This window comes from Struthio camelus, chromosome 3 (genome assembly GCF_040807025.1).
Source record: "Struthio camelus isolate bStrCam1 chromosome 3, bStrCam1.hap1, whole genome shotgun sequence".
Lineage (NCBI taxonomy): Eukaryota > Metazoa > Chordata > Aves > Struthioniformes > Struthionidae > Struthio > Struthio camelus.
In genome coordinates this window covers 27,901,547-27,921,802 of record NC_090944.1, presented here as the reverse complement: position 1 = coordinate 27,921,802, position 20,256 = coordinate 27,901,547, and the positions used below count along the sequence as shown (strand labels likewise).

General features: G+C 42.7%; 2 protein-coding genes across 2 annotated transcripts; both read right to left on the bottom strand.

The window, feature by feature from the left end:
- Nucleotides 1–69: 69 nt before the first annotated feature.
- On the bottom strand, nucleotides 70–7,397 carry ADI1 (acireductone dioxygenase 1). Its single transcript, XM_068937258.1, has 4 exons — nucleotides 7,204–7,397; nucleotides 4,943–5,062; nucleotides 3,255–3,434; nucleotides 70–1,542 (listed from the first exon to the last, which is right to left on the bottom strand). The coding sequence occupies exons 1-4, from the start codon at nucleotides 7,321–7,323 to the stop codon at nucleotides 1,420–1,422; spliced, it is 543 nt and encodes a 180-aa protein (XP_068793359.1). The 5' UTR covers nucleotides 7,324–7,397; the 3' UTR covers nucleotides 70–1,419.
- Nucleotides 7,398–11,093: 3,696 nt separating this feature from the next.
- RNASEH1 (ribonuclease H1) lies at nucleotides 11,094–19,713 on the bottom strand. Its single transcript, XM_068937247.1, has 9 exons — nucleotides 19,554–19,713; nucleotides 19,326–19,447; nucleotides 18,524–18,718; nucleotides 17,866–17,965; nucleotides 17,341–17,395; nucleotides 16,120–16,204; nucleotides 13,374–13,498; nucleotides 11,450–11,519; nucleotides 11,094–11,350 (listed from the first exon to the last, which is right to left on the bottom strand). Exons 1-9 carry the CDS (start codon nucleotides 19,661–19,663, stop codon nucleotides 11,316–11,318), a joined length of 897 nt encoding a protein of 298 aa, XP_068793348.1. The 5' UTR covers nucleotides 19,664–19,713; the 3' UTR covers nucleotides 11,094–11,315.
- Nucleotides 19,714–20,256: the final 543 nt, after the last annotated feature.

Below are 20,256 nucleotides of genomic sequence, written 5' to 3'. Positions count from 1 at the left end.
AACCGTTATAACAACACTATAATTGAACATGTCCTTAATGTTAGGACAAGGAAGAAAAAAAACCACACACCCAAGACAAAGTAATTTTATTAGTAACTCAGAAGAGCCAAGTGCTGCATTCTACTGCAAGAAAATCACAGTTTTATGTACCAAGGCAGAACTTGGGAAGCTGCATACTAAAATGCTGATTATGCAAATTATCTTATGAACATTTTTAGACAAGAATGAAACAGGGTTTATTTTCTTTAATTAAAAAATGAATCCTACATAGTTCATTTGCATGGATTCAGAGCAGAAAGAATATTAATGTAGCCCACCTCTCCCAATTCTACCTGCTAGAAATATCAAGAAAAGGGATAGAAAATGGATTCCTGAGCAAGTGTAAATGTACCTGCAAGGTTGCTATCACCTTCGTAATGTCACAGAGACGAGGAGAAATCTTAGTAACTGGAAAAAGGCAAACGTTACACCTATCTTCAAAACAGGCGAGAAAGAGGAACTACAAGCTAGTCAGCTTCACTTCAGAACCCAGGAAAATTAAGAAGCAAGTTTTCATGGAAGCCATTCCAGGCACATGAAGTACAAGAAGGTGACCAGAAACAGCCAGCACCCATTTACTAAAGGCAAATTGTGCCTGACCATGCTGACTGCCACCTAGGAAGAAATGACTGGCTCCATGAAGGAGGGAAAGTGGTGAATGTCATTTACATTGACTTTAGCAAGGTTTTCAACACAGACTCCCAGAGCAGTCTTGTGGTCAGACTAGAGACAGACTGCAAGGTGGTGAAAAGCTGCTGGACCATCAGGCTTGAAGTAGTCAGTGGTTCAAGTCTAACAGTAATCTGGTTATGAGCGATGTTCCTCAGCAATCAAAACTAGGGCCAATAATGTTTAACATCTTCATTAGTTAGACTGGAGAGAGTCCAGCCAAGGATACTGGTTTGTCTAGCCTGGAGAAGAGAAGGGTAAGAGGGGACCTACTAGAGGTCTCCCACTAGAGGAAAGGATTGTAGAGAAGACAGAATCAGATTCTTCTCAGGCATTCAATGAAAGGGCTAGAGGCAACAATCACAAGCCGCCACAAGGGAGTTCACATTGGCCATAAAGAAAAAAATTATTGCCCATGACAGTAGTTAAGCACTGGAATGGGTGCCCAGAGAAGCTGTGAAATCCCCGCCATTGGAGATTTTCAAAACTTAGCTAGACAAGGCCATGAGGCACCTGATCAAATTTTGAAGTTGGCCCTACACTGAGCAGTTGATTGGACTAGATGACCTCCACGTGACCTTTCAACCCATTTTTTCCTATGATTCTGTGATTCTAAGAGTATATGCAAGTGTAAACGGTGAAAAAAAAACACCATTTACATTTTTTCTGATAGAGCTTCAGGAGTTTTCACATATCAGGTTTCAGAGACCATTACTGTGCTTCTTCAGTCAAAAACTTCATATATTGTTTCCGAGCAGGAAAATGATCAGCTGGACGGTTGTATGCTGTCCAGACTGGTTCTCCAACAAATAGCCTCATTGCCTTCACGTAATTCTGTCAAAGAACAAGAAGTCACAAATAACATAAGAGCTCCCTTCCACAGGATCTTAATTCTGAAGTTAACGGTTTAATTTGCACTTCTGTTGCAATTGTCAAAAGCATTTCAAGATGGATTGACAGCTCCACATGTTCCAGAGAATTGTACCACTATGCTGCTTTCCAGCTCCCAGCTACTGCAGTGGGGGGTGTTGCAACTAGTCAGTGCCATATTTGCATCGCAAACCATAGCGCCTCCTGGTCGGGCAAGGAGAGAGCTGTTTCAAAGAAAACAAAAAAATACTCTTGTGCAAATCATTTTGCACTAGATCCACAACACTGAGCAATGTGGAAGCTAATTCCTAGCTGCTTAGTCATGCGATGACACTCACAGTACCCAAACTCACTACACAATGCTTGAGGATATCAGAAGCCTCACTCAGAGTGGGAGCCATAAAAGCTGAATGGGAAATGCTTAAACCAGCCAACAAGTAATGCTGTGGAAAGTGGTAAGTCTTCAGACTTCAACAGAAAGAAGCAAGAGCCCCCACTGCCAGCTAATCAGGCCAGAAAGTGCAGCTGTGGAAGCAGAGAAGGGAATTTTACATCCCTGAGAAGTGCTCTAACTAATGAGTTAGGGGGAAACTCGCCTCTCCTCTTCTGTTACCTACACTGCAAGTTTAGGCCCTACCTGTTTTGTAAACACTACCAAGTGCTTATCTTGCATCTCGGTGCTCTGCAATGTCCAGAATAAAGTTAGGCACCTGAAGAACTTAAGTTCTTTATGTACTTCCAGACCCTTCAGTTAAGTGGGAACTTGAAGATAGCCTTCCTGGACTACAGTCTTGAAAAGTATATTTAAGACATCTTGATGAGATCTCAATCCATGCCCAGCCCTCAACCCATATCCCCTTATATTTGTCCACATAAAGAAAAAGCCTTAAAAATTAGCAGCTGTTGCTGATTCACTGTGAATCTCTAAATGCGGACATTAAAAGCTAGGCTTTCCTTTTCTACATACATGATATCTGCTACTCAGGCAGCTGATTCAATATTATAGCACATACAAGGCTATGCTAGAGATGGGGTTTTGCAACACACAGAGAAAACAGGACAAATTCCCCTCACTTTCCAGGGCTGAGGCTGAGATTACAAACATAGGTGCCCAGAGCATGACTATGTGTGCAATTTCACAATCCTATGGCCAAAAATACCCTCCTAAAGCAGGTCACTTACTGTGAAGGCAACGTTCAGCCTAGCATCTCTTAGCTGAAAGTAGCAGCTCTAGACCTTTAAATTATTCTTTCCCTGAAAAGTGATTAGCACTCATGAAAAATGCCACTGCTGCACACAGATATGCTCAGTTTATCCCCAAAAAAGATAATCAAGAAGGCAACACGGAAGGATCCATCTCCACACCTCCACAATGAAAAGTAGTGGCAACAGCGTGCGGGACAGCCGCAGGGCTTGGCACACCACCTTAACATCAGATACACTACAGATATCACGTGGCAATGACCTGCAGTTACAGCCGATGAGCTGAAGCTAGATTTGTGACCTAGAGATGAAAGGTTCAGATGCTATGAATTATTTAGTATTTTTCATATTCCTATTTCATACTTCATAATACAGTTTGCTAATGAACTCCATCTCATAGCATGCAGTTACAAATATGAAATATATTCACATATATTTGTCATCAAAACTTACTGTAATCTATAATAACATACATTCTCATCCAGTGTAAATCGGTGATATATGCCAGCAGGGAGAGTGATCATGTCTCCTTTTTCCATGGAAATCCGTATCCATTTGTCATTCTTGTCTCGAACATCAAAATAGCCAGATCCATCTAAGACGTAGCGAATTTCATCGTCTAGGTGCAAATGTTCTTCATAAAATGTTTTTATCTAGGGATAGTAAATGCCTCTTAGAATTGCTGAAGACAGGAAAAACTGCAAAGAAATCTAGTAGAAACACTTGGCAAAGCAGACAAAAACAGACACAAAGTGATTTAACTAATAAATGTTAACATGGCTGAAGTGACTAATTTGGTCAGCCAGACTCAGTCTCAGGACACTTGTAACGATGTTGCTGTTCTTCCTTTGGAAGATATCACTGACAAGAAACAGAAGATATGGCTGCACATAACCACTCTCTGAGTCACAGTAACGCTCAAACCCACTTGAGAGAGGAGAGGGCAACGCTTCCTACCACAGGATTTGGCCCCTGCAGTTGTTAACTTTGACCATTATGTGCCCTTTTTTCCTGAAATGCAAAAAAAAAGATAGAGGAAGATTATCACTCTTTTTTACGCTTGTTTGAGGTTGAACTAGCTCCACAAGCTACCACACCTCATTTTCTACATCAGAAAAGTAATTATTGCCAAACATGGCCCACCTACTGCATTATGTGAACAGTACGTGACTCATAAATCAACCATCAACATACTGAGGCCAGAGTCCCAACTCCAGGCTCTTTCTTCCTAGACAGCAGCAGCAGCACTCTCCTGGAATGAAGAATTCTTTGAACATTTCACAGCACAGAATAAAACAGGCTTTAAAGGTTCAACTAGCAGAGATCTGAGCTAGTAAGTCCACACAGAATAGTGCAATGCCACATTGCACCATCTGCTTAGGTCCGGATGCTGTTTAGCCACACTAGCTCAGGCATCCCTGAAACTTACTTCTCAACCCTTACTGGTTCAGCAGGGCAAAACGCCCTGCCAAAGAAAACCTATCTTCCTATCAGGTAGAGGCCATGCAGGCAACCTGAGGTCCCATCTAATGCTAATCCTCAGTTACTGCATTCAAGTCAGAACAGCATACCAACATCCTGAGACAGGGAAGAGAAAGTTCCTTCTGCAACGCTTATCTGAGAACCTGACAGCACTCACATTCTCCTGTTTTAAAACAGGCAGGATATCGACTTCCCAAGTTAAAAAAAAAAACTTCTTAAAGTAATGCGTCCTTCATATTCCATGATGTTAACATATACTTTGAAAAGATGCATTTTGCAAGCAGTCAGACACTAAGGTGTACTTTGGTTTAGGGGTTTGTCAGCCTTCAGAGCCCACAGCTGGCAACAGCCTACCTTCATCCAGATGAGGATCTCAGAATATTTGGAGGATTCTATTTATAGGTATCTTAGTTTCAACATAACACATAGTTATGGAAAGTATTCTAAAAATCTTTGAAGATAACCTATGAAAGTAAGAGACCTACCCTCTCTTATTTTAAAAATAATATCACAACTACCTTTTGAAAGATAAGGACACTAGTATAGGATATATTTTAAACATGGAAATAATCTCATCTCTGAAGAGCAGGGTCTGTGTATGCATGTCAGAAGCTGGCTGCACACTCTAGTGGTAGACTTCAGAGCTCAAATCCTCATTCAAAAGCAGTGACTTGCATACCTTTTCTTCATAATTTGGAAGCTTGTCTTTTTGTATAGTTATTATATCCATCCAAGAATAATTTTCTGCTTTCCGAATCTCTTTCAGACATGGATCAGTCTCATAGTTATCAGCATCCAGCTAAAGAATATGCAGAAAAAAAATGCATTCAGTGCTTAACAGAATTCAAAACACTAATGTGGAAAAGCCTAAGCAATCAAGAGCGTCAAAGGAGAGGCAAATGACTTGAATGGGTAGTTAAGTTAGATCCTTATAGGCATACAGGCCGTGTACCACTAGCTTCCAAGACAGAAAGTTCAACGCATTAGTGCATAAATAAATATCATATGTCAAAGGATATACTGGATACTACCCAATCCAGTGGAGTTACTCTCTAGTTATCATGTAGTCTAATGAGAAAATTAAAAATGATAAAAACCTGACCTTTCAAAATCAGCATGGACTTCCCAAAAGGGCTTACTGTTGAAGAAAATTAACCTTGTCTTCACACACGGCTCCTACAGTCTGTGTATCATTCCAGAGCCAAATTCATTACACTTAATTATATCCTGTACTCCCGCAGAAGGAAATTATCTGGAAGTTCTTCCTGTTGCTGCTGCATCCCAGTTTCTTACGTTCGGAAACACTAGCAGAAACATACGTGATTTGTACCAGTTACTTTCACTACTGCTTTTCGTTTGGCATGACGTGCTTCCCAGAACACAAATTTATTGTGGTATGGAAAACAGCAGCAGCATGACAGCAACAAATATGATTAAACTAAGGAGTGACAACTCTGGGGTCTTCACTGGTTATTTCAGAACTGTGAAATTGTTTTGGATAGAACTGATTTTCTTTGCTCAGCACTTACAGTGTCACATCCCTGAAGGTGGGAGAGATGCTAATAACACGGAGAAATGAAAGGCTATCTCCGGTTAGGTTATCTATCTTACATACGAGCAAGATTTTCAGTTGCTTACTAATCCTTGCGGTATGCCCTTACCTTACCCAGAACTGAACATACTTCCAAGACTTAAGTCTCACCATCAATATATGTCACAGTCCCCCAAAGATACTCTCATCCTCTAGTATCAGTTTTGCTACACTCCAGCAAGTGCAGGAGATATGGTTACAGGGGAAAGAAATCAAGAGTTCTTCATGAATACCTTTTACAGTTTGATTAGTAGCCTGCGTCAGAGATTCTCCATCAAGTAGCTCTTCCCTCTAAACCACCCTTAAAATGTGGAAATGTGACACAGTCTAACCAGGCTTGTGCTCTGAGTCAGGAAATCACGTGGAAGACGGATCACGGCTATTTGCTAATTATGTCACACACACAAACCTGCTTCATTTGTCTCCACTGATCTCATTCAGCATCTCTGAATTTAAAAACATAATCAAAACTCTCCCAGACATTTCCTTCGCCTCACAGGAGGCCTAAGGGTCCCCTGTTGTTTCTGTGCCATTTCTGGGGACGCTAACATGGAAAACGGGGTGGGTGGGTGGGAGGGAAAGGTTGCGACCACAGAAACGTGGCTCGGCTCACACTCTCATCTGCCTGTCAGTTAGAATTAAAACCCACTCAGCACTACACAGCACGATTCCTCTTTTGAGTGCAATTTTCACTTTTCAGTTGTTTTTAAAAACACTGGTAAATTTTTTTTTTAATCTTCAAAAACACCGATAGGCCCAGCTGCACTACGACCCAAACCTGTCCTCCCTCGCTGCGGGGCGGACAGGAGGGGAGGGCAGAGGGGCTCGTCCAGCGGACCCAGTCCGAAACCTACGGCACTTGGCCAGGGCCGCTGCCGCCAGCGCCTGCTAAAGCTGCCAACACGCAGAGCCAGGCTGGCAGGCGCGCAGCAACGCGCAGGCCTCCTTTCTCAAATAAATAACATACAGGTCAAACGTATGGGGGGGGGGGGAGGGGGAATGCACTTTCACAAACAGACGTCTCACTAGAAGCAGCCCATCACGGTCCCAGGGCCGGCAGGAGGGGGCCGCGGCGGGGCTCCGTGCCCCACGCGGGGCTGGCCGCAGCGCCGGGAAGGCGGCAGGGCCGCGGCTGCGCCGCCCGCCCCCGAGAGGGGCCGAGGCCCGGCGGCCCGGGGCGCTGCGCGGCCGAGGCCCCGCCAAGGGGCAGGCCGAGCCGCCGGGCCTTCGTCTCCGCGTGTGCCCTCCGCGGGCTGCCGCGGCCCTTCCCTCTCGGGGGCCCGGGGAAGCGGCGGGTGGCGCCGCCACGCAGCGCCGGGCGGCTCCGCCTCGGGGCAGGCGCCGCTTACTTTGCGGTAGCGGACGCCGAGCTCGCGGAGCTGCTGCAGGCCGACGGGGCGGTTGGGCTGGAGCCTGTGCGGCGCGCGCTGGTCCTCCGCCGACTCGTCCATGTACCAGGCCTCCACCATGGCGCTGCCGGCGCCTCCGCGGCGCGGGGCGGGCCCGGCCCGGCCCGGCCCGGCCCCGGCCCCGGCCCCGGCCCCGCACCGTCCGCCCTGCAGCCGCCACGCAGAGACCAACAGAGGGACATACCACACAGTTACGTATTGGGGGGGGGGGGGGGGGGGGCAAAAACGTACAGAACTTCCGACGTTTTACTAATTAAGTCGTATTTACTCAGACCACGAGAGGAGCCCGCTCCGTTACTGTAGGCCGCTTTCTTTCAGCCGTTTTCAACAGCGTTTCTACCAGCTCTATGCAACACCCCACATTCAGCATGTTTTGAACATAGTGTTGATACTTTGTTCCTGGTGCCAGAAACCGAAAGGAAGAATGAAAAACGTTTGAGAGAAGTCATCTGTGTTTGAGGCAGCAGGGTTGCTTTTTAGCCTTCAGTTTAGGGTTAGCACGTTAAAAAAAAAAATCTATTTTCACAACACAAAAAAATGCCAGAGATGAACATGGATTTTTTTTTTTTTTTTTTTTTTTTTTTAGTACCTGGCACCCTCATCATCACACCCAAGGGCTAAGCAGATTAGGAATCCTTCCCCTCCCCCCAAGATACCTTGCCAGCCGTTTAGGAAACACAGTAAACAAGATCCCCTCTGTGTTGTATAGGAACATGAATCCTCCTAGCAAGATCAACTACGGGAAGCAGATTCTCCATCGTGCTCTCATTCCCACAACAGGATAGTAAAACACTGATTTTAAGCAACAGCAAACTATATCACATCACCATTAGAAGTTCAAACGCATTTCTTCTCTTCAGGGATAGTTTTAGGCATAAGTAGGGGGAAGGTGAACACTGTACTTACAGAGACAGAGGGATTGGCTGCTTCCTGAAGCACCTGCAGTTTAGTACAGTCTTCACAAGAGCTGTCCCTGAAAAAAACCTATCCTCTAAAACCATCATGAGCAGGTATTTGGACACCATGAGCCGTAATGTATTGCTGGCACTCTCCGAGGATCGTTTTTTGAGAATAACCTGAGAACTTGTTATCCAGAATAGTTATTCATCTGGCATAGCCTCTAAATAATTTTTAGACACTGCCAGTCCTAAACAGAGAACTGTTATTTTCGACCCTTTGAGTTTTTATGACCAGCATTTCTCCTTTCCAGAAAGCTACTGTGAGGACGGAAAGGGATTCAGGTAAGAACACCGCTTTTTCTGTGCGACTGATCTCACATCCCAGCAGCGACACTGCAGCCACAGAAGCTTAGCCTTATTCTACAAGAACTTCATTTTAACTCTCATCCAGAGTCACTGTGGGAGTCTGATTCCTCCTGTTCTGCCTTAACCAGCTAGCAGATAGCGTTCCATTCTCCCTGAAACATACTGGATACCCTTTCATCTTTTCCACAGATTAGTAATTCCACAAAGCCTGTTTAATTCACCTACATCCAGTCTCCTGTGACCTGAGCCTTCCCCAGCAGTAAGTCAATGACAGTCTCCTACGGTCCAAAGATTGCTCCCTGCAACTTGTTTTGTGTGTCACCAGTTGTCGTTCCTAAACTTTTGTTTACCATCACAAATCTGTGCTCAGACCCAGCACCTACTTCCACAAGGCCCTTCAGTGATGAAAGTGCATCTCTAGTTCCAGTGCTCCACTACTCCATCAAAAATATTTGCTAGTAAAAGAGGCTGCTTATGGACACTAGCCATTTTGGCTCATATGCTGGAGCACACATCTTGCCTAACTTTAAATCAGTATTGACAGTCTGAGCATTGCTGCTAGGGCAGACTAGAATTTACCAGTCAGTCTCAAAGACGTGCACTGCAACATCGCAATAAATGAAAGCAGGGCGGTAATAAATGAAAGCAGGTAAAACACTGGGTCACACCGGCTAAGAAAAGTTGTTCTGTCTCTATCCTTGGAGACAGTAAAAACTTGACTGCTCTAGTTGACCCCGCTTTGAGCGGTTAGACTAGATGACCTCCAGAGGTCTCCTTCCAACCTCAACTGTACTATGATTCTATATGGCAGATACGCCAACAGCCAGCTAAACTCAATGAAAGAACGAACACCACAACTGAAAAAAACAAGCCCTCCTCAAACATTCCCTACTCTTCTTCCTAAAAGACTGAAGATTTTTAGACTGTCTGTCTAGTCTTAGCACTATTTCTTGAGTTCTTAGAAACATTACCGGCCCCCTTAAATGTATGATCTTTAATGGATAAGCAATACTAGTTATCTACTCTGAATAAAACTCAACTGTAACTCCTATCATATTACAGATAAGCTAGTCTAGTGTTGGTATAGTTTACATTTAGTTTTAGAATCACATATAAACCGAGCTGGAATGACACCTGTTAAATGGGAACACCCTTTAGTCATCCTTTATAGGGAATGAAAATGCTCAAACTGGCAACACTCTTTGGGTTCTCAAGTCTCTGTTCAGCCTTGTTGAGAAACACCATTCACCTTCCATCCTTTAACCACTCTTAATCCTTAATTTCAAAACTCTCCTCTGACCTTTCTTCTACTCTGAATATTCAGAGTGAGGTTGGTGAGTATCTGCATTAAACTAACATAAGACTGTTTCAGAGTCCCAGCTTCCACATTCAGGAATTACTGCAGGCAGTAGTTACAAATGATGATACGATTTACCCATCATTACCTACCACATTTTTCAAAGCCAGTGCTTTCTAGAATACAGATCCACACAGATGCCACCTTCCCAGTACAATGTTTAATCACACTTTTTAACTCTGCTTCAACTAGACATTTGATCAAGGGTGACTGGCTATTTTCCTTCATGTCAAAGTTCTAAAAATTAAAAAAAAAAAAAAAATAGATAGGAGAGCACCAAAATCTAATCACTGTACTACCTTACCCCTACATGAAGTTTTGCATAGGAGGAAAAAAAAAAAAAAACCCACACTCATAGATTAAGTAGCAGCTAGCCAGTTTCCTAGGTCTATCACAATTCCTGTGGCTATAAATGCACAAGAGGGCACAAACTTTACCTCAGTAAGGAGGCTAGAGGAAAGTAAGAAAGTAAGGACAGAGAACTAGTAAGAAATCAACCTTCAGCTCTCCTATTAATTAAAATAAAAAATTAAATGACTTCTAGCTCTAGTCATACTAGCCAATGCTATTTAAATGGCTTACAAAAAAGTTGATAAGTTATCTTTGTCACCACTAATTGGATGTACAGAAAAATAAAACTATTAGTAATTACTCTGTAATTCAAGCGCACAGTAGCCATTCAATTAATCTCATCACTGATGGAAAAATTAAGTCAAACACTAGACATCCAGATCTGGAGAAGCTGATCATCTCCTAGTCCTGTTTCTTATAAGACAGACAATGGGACAATAGGGAAGGAGAACTAAACAAGGCTAATGAGAACCAGCATACAGAAAAAATTGAGTTATTGGAAACAGGAAGCAAGACACAGAGAGAGAGCAGTAAAAAAGGTTTGTTCAAGTTTTCATGTGACCTGGCTTTTTAGTTCGTTCATGTTAATTTGCAGAAGAAGCAGTTAGCATGAAAAAATATGCAGATGCTGTAACTAATGAAACTGCAAACCACATGTGAATGTTACAAACCTACTTCTGAAGATATTGCTGCTACTGCCACAATGTAAAAGCACATTAATAGTTATTGTGTCATTGATCTCCCCGCCGCTCACACCTACAATCCCCCCCCCCGACACACTATGTTGCACCATTAGTAGATACCTCTGTACAAAAAATTCATTTATTTCACTAAGAGGGAAATGCAGAACACTTAAGTCAGGATAACAATTTAATATTATCGCATCAGAAGTCTCTCATATGGTGAATCCAAAAGTCTATATGAGATAGCTAAAAAACATTGACAGCAGTGCTTCAGTAAGATGGAGAAAAAGCAAACGCTGTATACCATTAACTAAATATTGACTTGATTGTAAAACAAACACTACAGAAAGAAAATGTGTGTGTTTTTTCTTCCTAAGTTGGTATATCTTTGAAGTTTCAGGCCAGGAAGAAGTACAGTTCAAAGCTCAACTCTGAAACAATTAAAACAGGTCAAACTGTCGTGATGTTAATCCATTTCCTCCGACCGCAATAGTCTCTAGTCCCAATAATATGTCATGATTTTTGTTTACCAGCTCCTTCTCTTGCTAGTCTATCAGCTTCTTCATTTCCTCGGAAGCCAGCATGACCAGGAATATGCATCTGTTGAAATACGAGTATAGGAGTGTTACACATACACGAAATCAAGACAAACAGGAAAAAAAAAAATACATTTCTATTCATCGTATAGTAGCACCTCCTTAGAGCAGTAATCTCCTCAGATTCAGTCCTGAGGTGTCCTTCCCAGTAACGCTCATAGCCTTCCCAGAACTAACAAAATCGTCTTGCCAAATTGTGAGGAACTTTTCTGAGAAGTGGTGAACTGTGCGAGCATCCACCTAACCTAGCCTTTAAGAAACGCAGAGGACAGCGGTGAGACTTAGACCTTCCAACTTAAAAGTAGAGTCCCACTTTCAGGGGGGTGAGGAAAAAACCCTCTGCATTCAGTTCTTAAACCAAGTTAGTCTTCTCCCACAAAGTCAGACACCTCTGTGCCACTAAGGCCAAAGGACACAGCCATTGGACACATCCAGTCATAATGGACACAGCACTCAGGATGCAGAAAGGGGGGTGTATCAATTTTCAGACAATGTCTCAACTATCCATTTTTCAACAATTAGGAACTTTAAAAAATCCTTACAATTCTAAACCTATCCTTGTCAGGATCAATCAAATCTTGCCCTTTGACACGATCTAAGGGAAGAGGAGCATGAAGTGCTTGTGAGATCAGTGACCTGACATGGAGATATCCTTTAATGTGTTTGACTGCAAGAAGGAAGCAAGTACAGCAGCATAATACTGGAGAGGTTTTTCTTTTTCTTTTTTTTTATTTTCCTCCTCTCTCCAGATAAATGAAACCAGTTAAAAGCCAATAGCCAAAAAGTATCTTTCTGCATTTCAAGAGATTCAGATGTTACGAGTGTTCCATTTTTCTTTTATATGAAATACACTAGGGCACCTGAAATTTGGGCTTAGATTTAGATTTTTACAGTTTCTTCCACTCAATAGATAATAGGAGTAACTGCATACAATCAAGCCAGCCTTTAAGATATGTTGCATATGGTGGCCAACTCCAGAACACAGAACAAAAATATTTGCAAGAGATTTTTCCATAGGAAAAGTATAAGCTAAAAAATATCTGTCCCATCCTGTTTTCCACAGACTAATGACAGAAGCCAAATAAACATACCATTAATAATGATTAAGTCAATGGTACAGAGATTTGCTTCTAGATTCAATACTTTTACCTTGGCTAGATTAAAATTTAGAGGGAGGAGACATCCCCCTATAACATTTAGCACTGAAATTAGAGGCTACCAAACAACAACAACAAAAAAAAAAGAGTGTTTCATCAGGAAAATCAGTATAGAAGACTTTAATTTATTGAAGAGCTATACAATTGCAAACTAAAATTGTATATTTTTAATACCTTTTATATCCAGTTTTATCGGAAAAAACCTGCACCATTACAGTACAGGAAACTGGAATTAGTTTATTTGGGGTTATACTCTCCAGTTTTCCCCAGTTTGAAGAATTCATTTGATCAAGTTGTACTAAAGAACTAGCATGTAAAGAATTCCGATAAACAAATCCAGAATTTGAGCTACAACTCAAAAGATAACAAATATGTTTTAAACTGATTTCTAGGAATAGAAGTTTCTCCTGTTGTTAACAGTTCAAACAGATTAACAATAATTACTACAGGCATTTTCAAAGAAGTAACGAAAGACTGCAAGCGAATATAAATAAGTGCTTAAGTAACAAAATAGTAGTTCCAAGAGATTTGCTTAAATTTAAGTAATAATCTTACTTGCTTTGAATAAAATAAGCAACTTCTTCACATTTAAGGATATGCAACAGTAGTATTCTCCATAAAATTCTAAAATCTTAGAAGTATGACCAAAAACAAAGAGGAGTGTTTAAGGTGTCATTAAGAATAATACATGAGGTGCTTACCCACTGAATCTCTATGCCTTTTGATAGATTATCAAGTCTTTCAAAATCTTCTTTATTTATTACACTTCCTCCTGAACTTGTTCTCCAGCCATTTGTTTTCCAGTTGTCAACCCAACTTGTAATACCTATGCAAAGGGAATACTACCATAATACTGTGGAAGAATCCAGCAAAAACAAAGACAGAGTGAACAGCCTTGCAGAAACAATCTTCCTGTATGAAGACAGTAAGTGTGTACCAAATGTCAGGTAAAGATATAAGAGGCAGAAGATTTTCTTGTCTGGTTCTCTAATACAGTCCTGAAAGACAGTAGTTTTCCATCATTATTTGAACTACCTGGCAATATTTCCCTGAACAGACATTTAAAGACTACAAGTTTGGGTACATATTGCACATGAAATTACTACATGAACTGAAATTAAGGATCTGCCTGATGTAACGTAAAACAGATCCGAGTACCTCTACTTTTTTGAGAGACCAAAAAGACAGCACACATACAGTAAGAATAGATGGCCTCCTCTCCTACGGCTTCTGCATGCTTAAACAGAACACTTCAGAAAAGGGTTACGTAAGCCTATTCCTACAGAGCAAGATTTTTAACATGGAAGAGGCAGACAGACATCTACTGTTGGTTTAAAAAAAAAAAATTATTTCAAGACTCCTCAAACAGGGAGATTTTTTAAATATACCTTTGCTGGTCTGGACAGCATAAGACACCCTTACTGCTTCCACAGCAAATAAACTGTTTATTCACCAACCTTGTATACAACACCGCCCAAAAACCAAAGCACAACCACCTGTACTCAACAGCAAGCTTCTTTCTGTTATTTTGTAAAAGTAATTAGGAATTGCTTTTAAAATATAACTTTGATTAAACTGGAGTGGAACCTGTGACCCAAAAGTGACCCAAAAGGCAAGAGAGAACTGCCAGCAAAAAATAAAGAGAATAAAAGAGAACTGCCAGCAAAAAATAAAGAGAATAAAAGACTGCACCCAAAGATTCATATCTTCCTCCCTCAAACCAAAGTTTAACTGCAATTTTATCCAACACAGCAAGTTTTCCTCCTTTGTAACACCAGTTTCACAGAACAATAGATGCTATAGACTTTTCTCCCACAAAGCAAATAACTGCAAAGATGCTTCTTTCCTCCATACTGCTTTGGACCACTTGCATTTTGGCACAAATCAGCCCATTTGATTCCACTGTTCAGCACACAACACCCAGCTCTGAACACATGAACTCCACGTGAGCAGAGGCTCTTCTATTTACTCCTCCCTTTTTCAGAATGTTTCCAGCAGAGACTAAAACATACATCCTGCTCCTATAGGAAATGCTATACTCAAATCTTTGGGGGAAAATAAGCTACCCATCCGAAAATTTTAGGACACAGCCCTTGAAATTGTTTCTTAACATTTACTGTCCCTTCCTCTACTGTGCACTATCCTCCTGCTTCTAGTTTATAAATCCCTTGATACATTCCATTTAGCAACCTTATTAAGACGCCTCTTCCATACACACATAAGCTAGCAGAATTTGAAACATGCAACAAATGACAGCTCCAGTAAGTCTTTCTTTGACCAGAAATCACTTTCCTCCAGTTAGCAGCTTTCTATCCTTTCCAGGGTATCACTAGTTAAGGCGACACCAGATTGTTTCAAGATATATTTTGCTTTCTTGCTAAGCGTAAGCCACCTGAACAAAGGAAAAAGCTATGCTCTTCCTTCCTACTCCTCCTTTTTCACAAATCAGGGAGCTTCCAGGCAGCAGAATGACTTTTTGTTTGGAGAAAAAGGAAAGGTATACAGATTTTTAACATAAAGTCATTCAGTTACTTTGTCAGCAACAAGTAATAAAACACGTAATTACCTCCAATGTTAGCACTTTTAAGGGTGGGAACTTAATCTCAAGATGCTCACCTTTCCCCAACTGAAGTGTGAAAAAGCAAATTTTAGTTTTAGATCAAGAGTTCCACTGAGTCTTTTAATATTAGTCTCATAAATGCTCCAAAGTGACCTGAAAACAACTAACATAGGTACACCCTTTGTCAAAGTGTGAAATACAGAGAGAGATACTTATACAGTTTGGAAGCATCACAGAAATGAAATCTGAGGCTGTATGGGAAAGGAGAAGCAGTTTTTTCAGACATTAAGTCTTACTGCCTGTATCAATTTTATTTCCTAGCAATCCTCCGTAAGTTTTTCATGCCTCTGGATGAAGGTGAAACCTTAAACACACACTCTGACTGCATACTATCTCTGCATAGTCTTCTATCAGCCTGGAAGTTTGCAAGTGCATTCTAGATGTAAAAAAGCAAAAAAACAACTTTAGTATACTTCAGGTTTGCATATTAAGATATCCTCTCTAAAACGAGAAAAAAAGATAGGGTCACTAGGGTAACTTCCGAGTACTCTCCCGGTCACCTTTAGCAAAGCATACAAGAACAACATTTTTGTAGGCTCCATCTCTCATACTGAAAGTCTCATTTACTTACAAAAAGTGCTTTAGTTGCTTCTGCCATTGTTCACTATAACAAGCACTTTATCTCTGCTTGTATTTCATTCAGGGAAGTAACCCCTGCAATATTGTGGAAGTTTTTCCCAAGCAGTCATGAGTACTGAAATAAGTTTTGCATTCTCTTCCTTATAGTCCTCACTCCATTTCCCAGTACATTCTATGCTCCTTATATATCAAGTTGTGCGCACTGCGTCTTTAAAAAAAAAAAAAGGAAAATAAAATCATTAACTTACCATTAATAGTGAACTTGCTATCAGTGTAGATAATTAGTTTCTTGATGTTTTGACTCTTTGCTTGCTCTATTGCTTTGCAGGCTGCCTTAAGAATATTTCAATACAATCACGGTTCAGAACAGGTTTTGAACAGATACCATTAAAATACCAACAAAATACCTGATGTTAATACACAAGAACAACAGAGAATATTATTGTAGTCTCTCCATCAGTGAGTACCAGCATGCTTTAGAGCAGAGGTTCCCAAAATAAGCGGTCATCTGTGCGCGTAAGACAAACAAGGAGCCACTTAAGTTTCATCAGCAAAGAAAAAAGTCCCGTCCTTCGATTCTGGACCACAGGAGCAGCTCTCTGCCCAGATGTTTAACTATCCAAGGGTCTATCAACTGTACAGAGTTTTAGCCATCTTCTCCATAACTCTGGGGAACAAGGATTCATCCCAGTTCCAAAAGTCTGGCCACACCTAAAAAGTTTTGCTCTTTTCTTGCCAAGAAGCATATTAAGAAAAGCTGGAAAAAGCTAGGTCTACATGGAGGGCTGAAATGCTCTTCAGTGATTTAAGTTTGGCCCCTGATACACCACCATCACCTTTGGGTGTCCCTCACCAATTGGAGCTTCCTGGGTTTTGTTTGTTGTTTTTTTTTTTTTTTTAAAAGCAGACCAGTTTCCCATTCCATTTTACCTCAAATACACAGTACAGGGTAGCAGCAGTACAGGGTAGCAGCAGTACTAGCACTATAATGATAAAGGTGAGATTAAATCTGCTGCTGCCAGCAGCAAAAGGTGAAATTACTCCTGAGAGCCCACAGTAGTTTGTCATCCTTAGCTAAAAAAGGCGACACGCTGATCCTATCACAAAAGGCAAGGAAATGTCCTCTTAATCGCCAAAAGAGAGCCCTCATCCTGAAGTATGAGGCATATACCTTATAAACACAAAGAATACTATACAGATTTGAGAACCAGGCTTTCCTAATGCAAGGCAAATATTTATGACTGGCCTGATGACATTTAGAAATTTCCCAAGATGAGCTAACTCCTTTTTCAAATCCAGTAAGGATCAATAAAACCGGAAGAGATATATTTGTTTCAGGTCATAATTCCAATGTTCTACAGACTTCCCTCACAGCTCCATAACTGGTTTCTAAAGGCTAGAGTTGAAATAGCCATGAGTATACTGTTCTGTTCCACATGTAGAAGCTTTTTATGACATTTACTACTTACATGTATTTCAGCTCTTTGATTAGTCTGCCGTCCAGGAAGTCTTTCACTGGTATTTCTGTGATCATGGAACAAATAGTACATCAGTTATTCAAGGTATTCATATTAGTGTATAATCACTGCTCATTAGAAAAATAAAGATGAGAACTTTTTTTTTTTTTAAAAAGGAAAACGGATGGAGATTCCAGTTGTAACTTACATCTAGATAGTGTGACAAACATATTTGGACCTACTGTCAAGAGGCAGTTACTTTTATTGTCTTCCATGTGTGCCTACAATAATTTAAAACTTTCTGCACCCCTCGGATTATAACTTCATCCCCTAAAAAAGTTATTTCCAATTGATTTTCCTCACATTCTTACTTGCTAGAGAAGCTGATCTTTGTTGTCCTCAGTAACTCACTACTGTCATAATAGTGAGAGGCGTCTCAACAGCAGGGTTTCCTACTCAAAAAGAGGCTAGCGTTGTAAGTCATACACAAAACAAACATTAGTATACTTCTCTTTTTTAAGTAAACAAGCTACTTACAAAGGGTGGCCTGGTCCCCAGTAGACGCCTATTCCAGCACGTGCCCTATTACGTCCATTACCCGAGCAGCAGCCATCTGTATAAACAACTGCAAAGTCACCTACAAAAGAATTATCCAAATCAGAATTTCAAGCAGTCCTTCAAAGATGCAGCCCCACCTTCAAGCGGGAAAAAAAAAAAGTCTGCCAGCAGATTAATCCCCAAAACATCCCTCTACAAAGAGCGCTTCAGAGTGTTATCCGAGAAGCCATATAAGTTAGGAAAGCATGACACAAGAAGCTTGACTGCAGCTTTGTACCCTCACTGCTCCCAAATCGCAGTCAAGCCTCAGAAAGCATCACTGCCTGGAGTTCCATGTTCTCACTGTAGTTCCCACCTTCTTCAGTCAAGACTAAGCTTATCAGCTACGCCTGCATTTAAATATCAGGTCTTTAATCAAGGTGTACATATAACCACATCTAAAACAACAAGATTAACCTATATGTTGATACAATTGAAGCCAACTGTTATACTGAAAAAAGGAGAGTGAACATGGCTCACGTTTCCATTTTAAGAAGAAATACTGTGACTGGTGCCTCTAGACTCACCAAATCTCTCTAAAAACCCTCTAATATTTACTCTTTTAATTACGAAAGAGCACGAAGAATTCGAGCTTTACCCATGTATGAAAATTTATCTTCACTGACTGTTGGTGCTGAGTATGTTTCATCATGTTTTACGCGTTTTGTATCATGTTCTTCAGCTGCAGACTGTTCATATGGTCTCTTGCATTTGTTGCAACACAAGATGTCTGTTTCTGGTTCCTCTCTGTGGTTATCATTTTCCTGTGTTATAACTGAAGGACCATGTGTCTCTTAAGAAGGAATTTAAAAAAAAAAAAAAGAGTTAAGTTATACATAAGAGCCAAACTTTATTCAGAATGACTGCTTTCAGTGACATTTTTCTCACCTATTAGTAACCCAAGTCTGCTAAGTTTAAAACTTCACCATCTCCTAAAAAAATACTACAAGGAAAACACATACATATACACAAGTAATTCTTAACTCCAGGTGAAACATAAGTGAAGACACATACATGACAGCCCTTCAACAAGAACAGACATGCTACAAGCAATAGCCTCCAGGTGCCTATAGAAGTGTTCTTATTGCCCAGACATATCCACCACTCTGTTAAGATCCTAGGGCCACCACTGCACTTTGACAGGTTCAGGAACGTTAAAGGTTTTGAGGAGACATTAAACAGAAGTCACCATCCGCTTTTAGCTGTAAGCTGCACTAAGTGCTCACAGGGGCACCAGAGAGAAGACAGTTGGGGGGGGGGGGGGGGACGGTTCCTGTACCGCGTATAGAGCCGTGGGAGCTCAGGTAGGACATGCCAGTGCGCAGCAACCCCCCTCCCCCGCCCCCCGGTAACGGGCAGCGCAGCGGGGCGAGGCGGGAGCCGAAGGGAGGCCGAGCTACCTGCCGCCTCGGGCTGCTCCGCCGCGGGGCCGGCGCCCACGAAGGCCCAGGCATCCTTCTCGGTGGCGAACTTCTTGAAGCTGGCGGAAGGGAACTTGTTCACCTGCTCCTGACACTCCGCCCTGCAACACAGCGGGCGGCGGGTGAGCGGCGCCCGGGGCCGGGCTGGGCCGGGTCGGCTGCCGCTCCCCGCGCTGCCCCGGCGGCGGGGCCCGGCGAGGCCCTTACCACGTGCGGTAGACGCCCGTCCGCCGGCCCCGGCGCACCGCGTAGAACATGCTGCCGCCCTTGGAGACAAAACAGGCGTGACTGAGCACCGCGACGAGCCACCGCAACATGGCGCGCCGCCGCCATCCGCGCCCCGCCCCGGCCGGCGGCCCCGCCCCGGTCACCACACCCGCCGCCCGCAGCGCCCGCCGCCGCCCGCCGCTGCGCACGCGCCGCCCGGCCCGGCGCCGCCCGGCTGCGCCCCACGCCCGGCGGCGCAGGCGCGCTGCCGCTGTCACCCCGGCGACAGGGCTTCGCTCCCCTCCCGCGCATGCGTGGCGGCGGCTCTCGCTTGGGAGCCGCGGTGCGCGAGATAACGGGGAGCGCATGGGCTGGGAGGGCTCCGCTACGAGTCGCGAGCGAGGCCAAACTACTGAACAGGCGGTTTTCATCACGAATTTTACAGGCGGGCTCGGAGAAGCGGGTGGGTCGCTGCTTCCTCCTTCGGTGACACCAGCTGGCTTTCAAGGGCACAGGGGCACGGGGTCGCTGTGCTGGCACCTTGCACAGGCTGTCACCTATTCTTCAGCATCTCCACTTTGTATTTCTGAGAACACCCCCCCCCCCCAAACCATTGATCCTTGGCTGGCACGGATGGGAATAACGCAGATTTACCTAGCCTGGCCTCCTGCAGGTGGATCGGGGACCGGCACTATATCAGAGG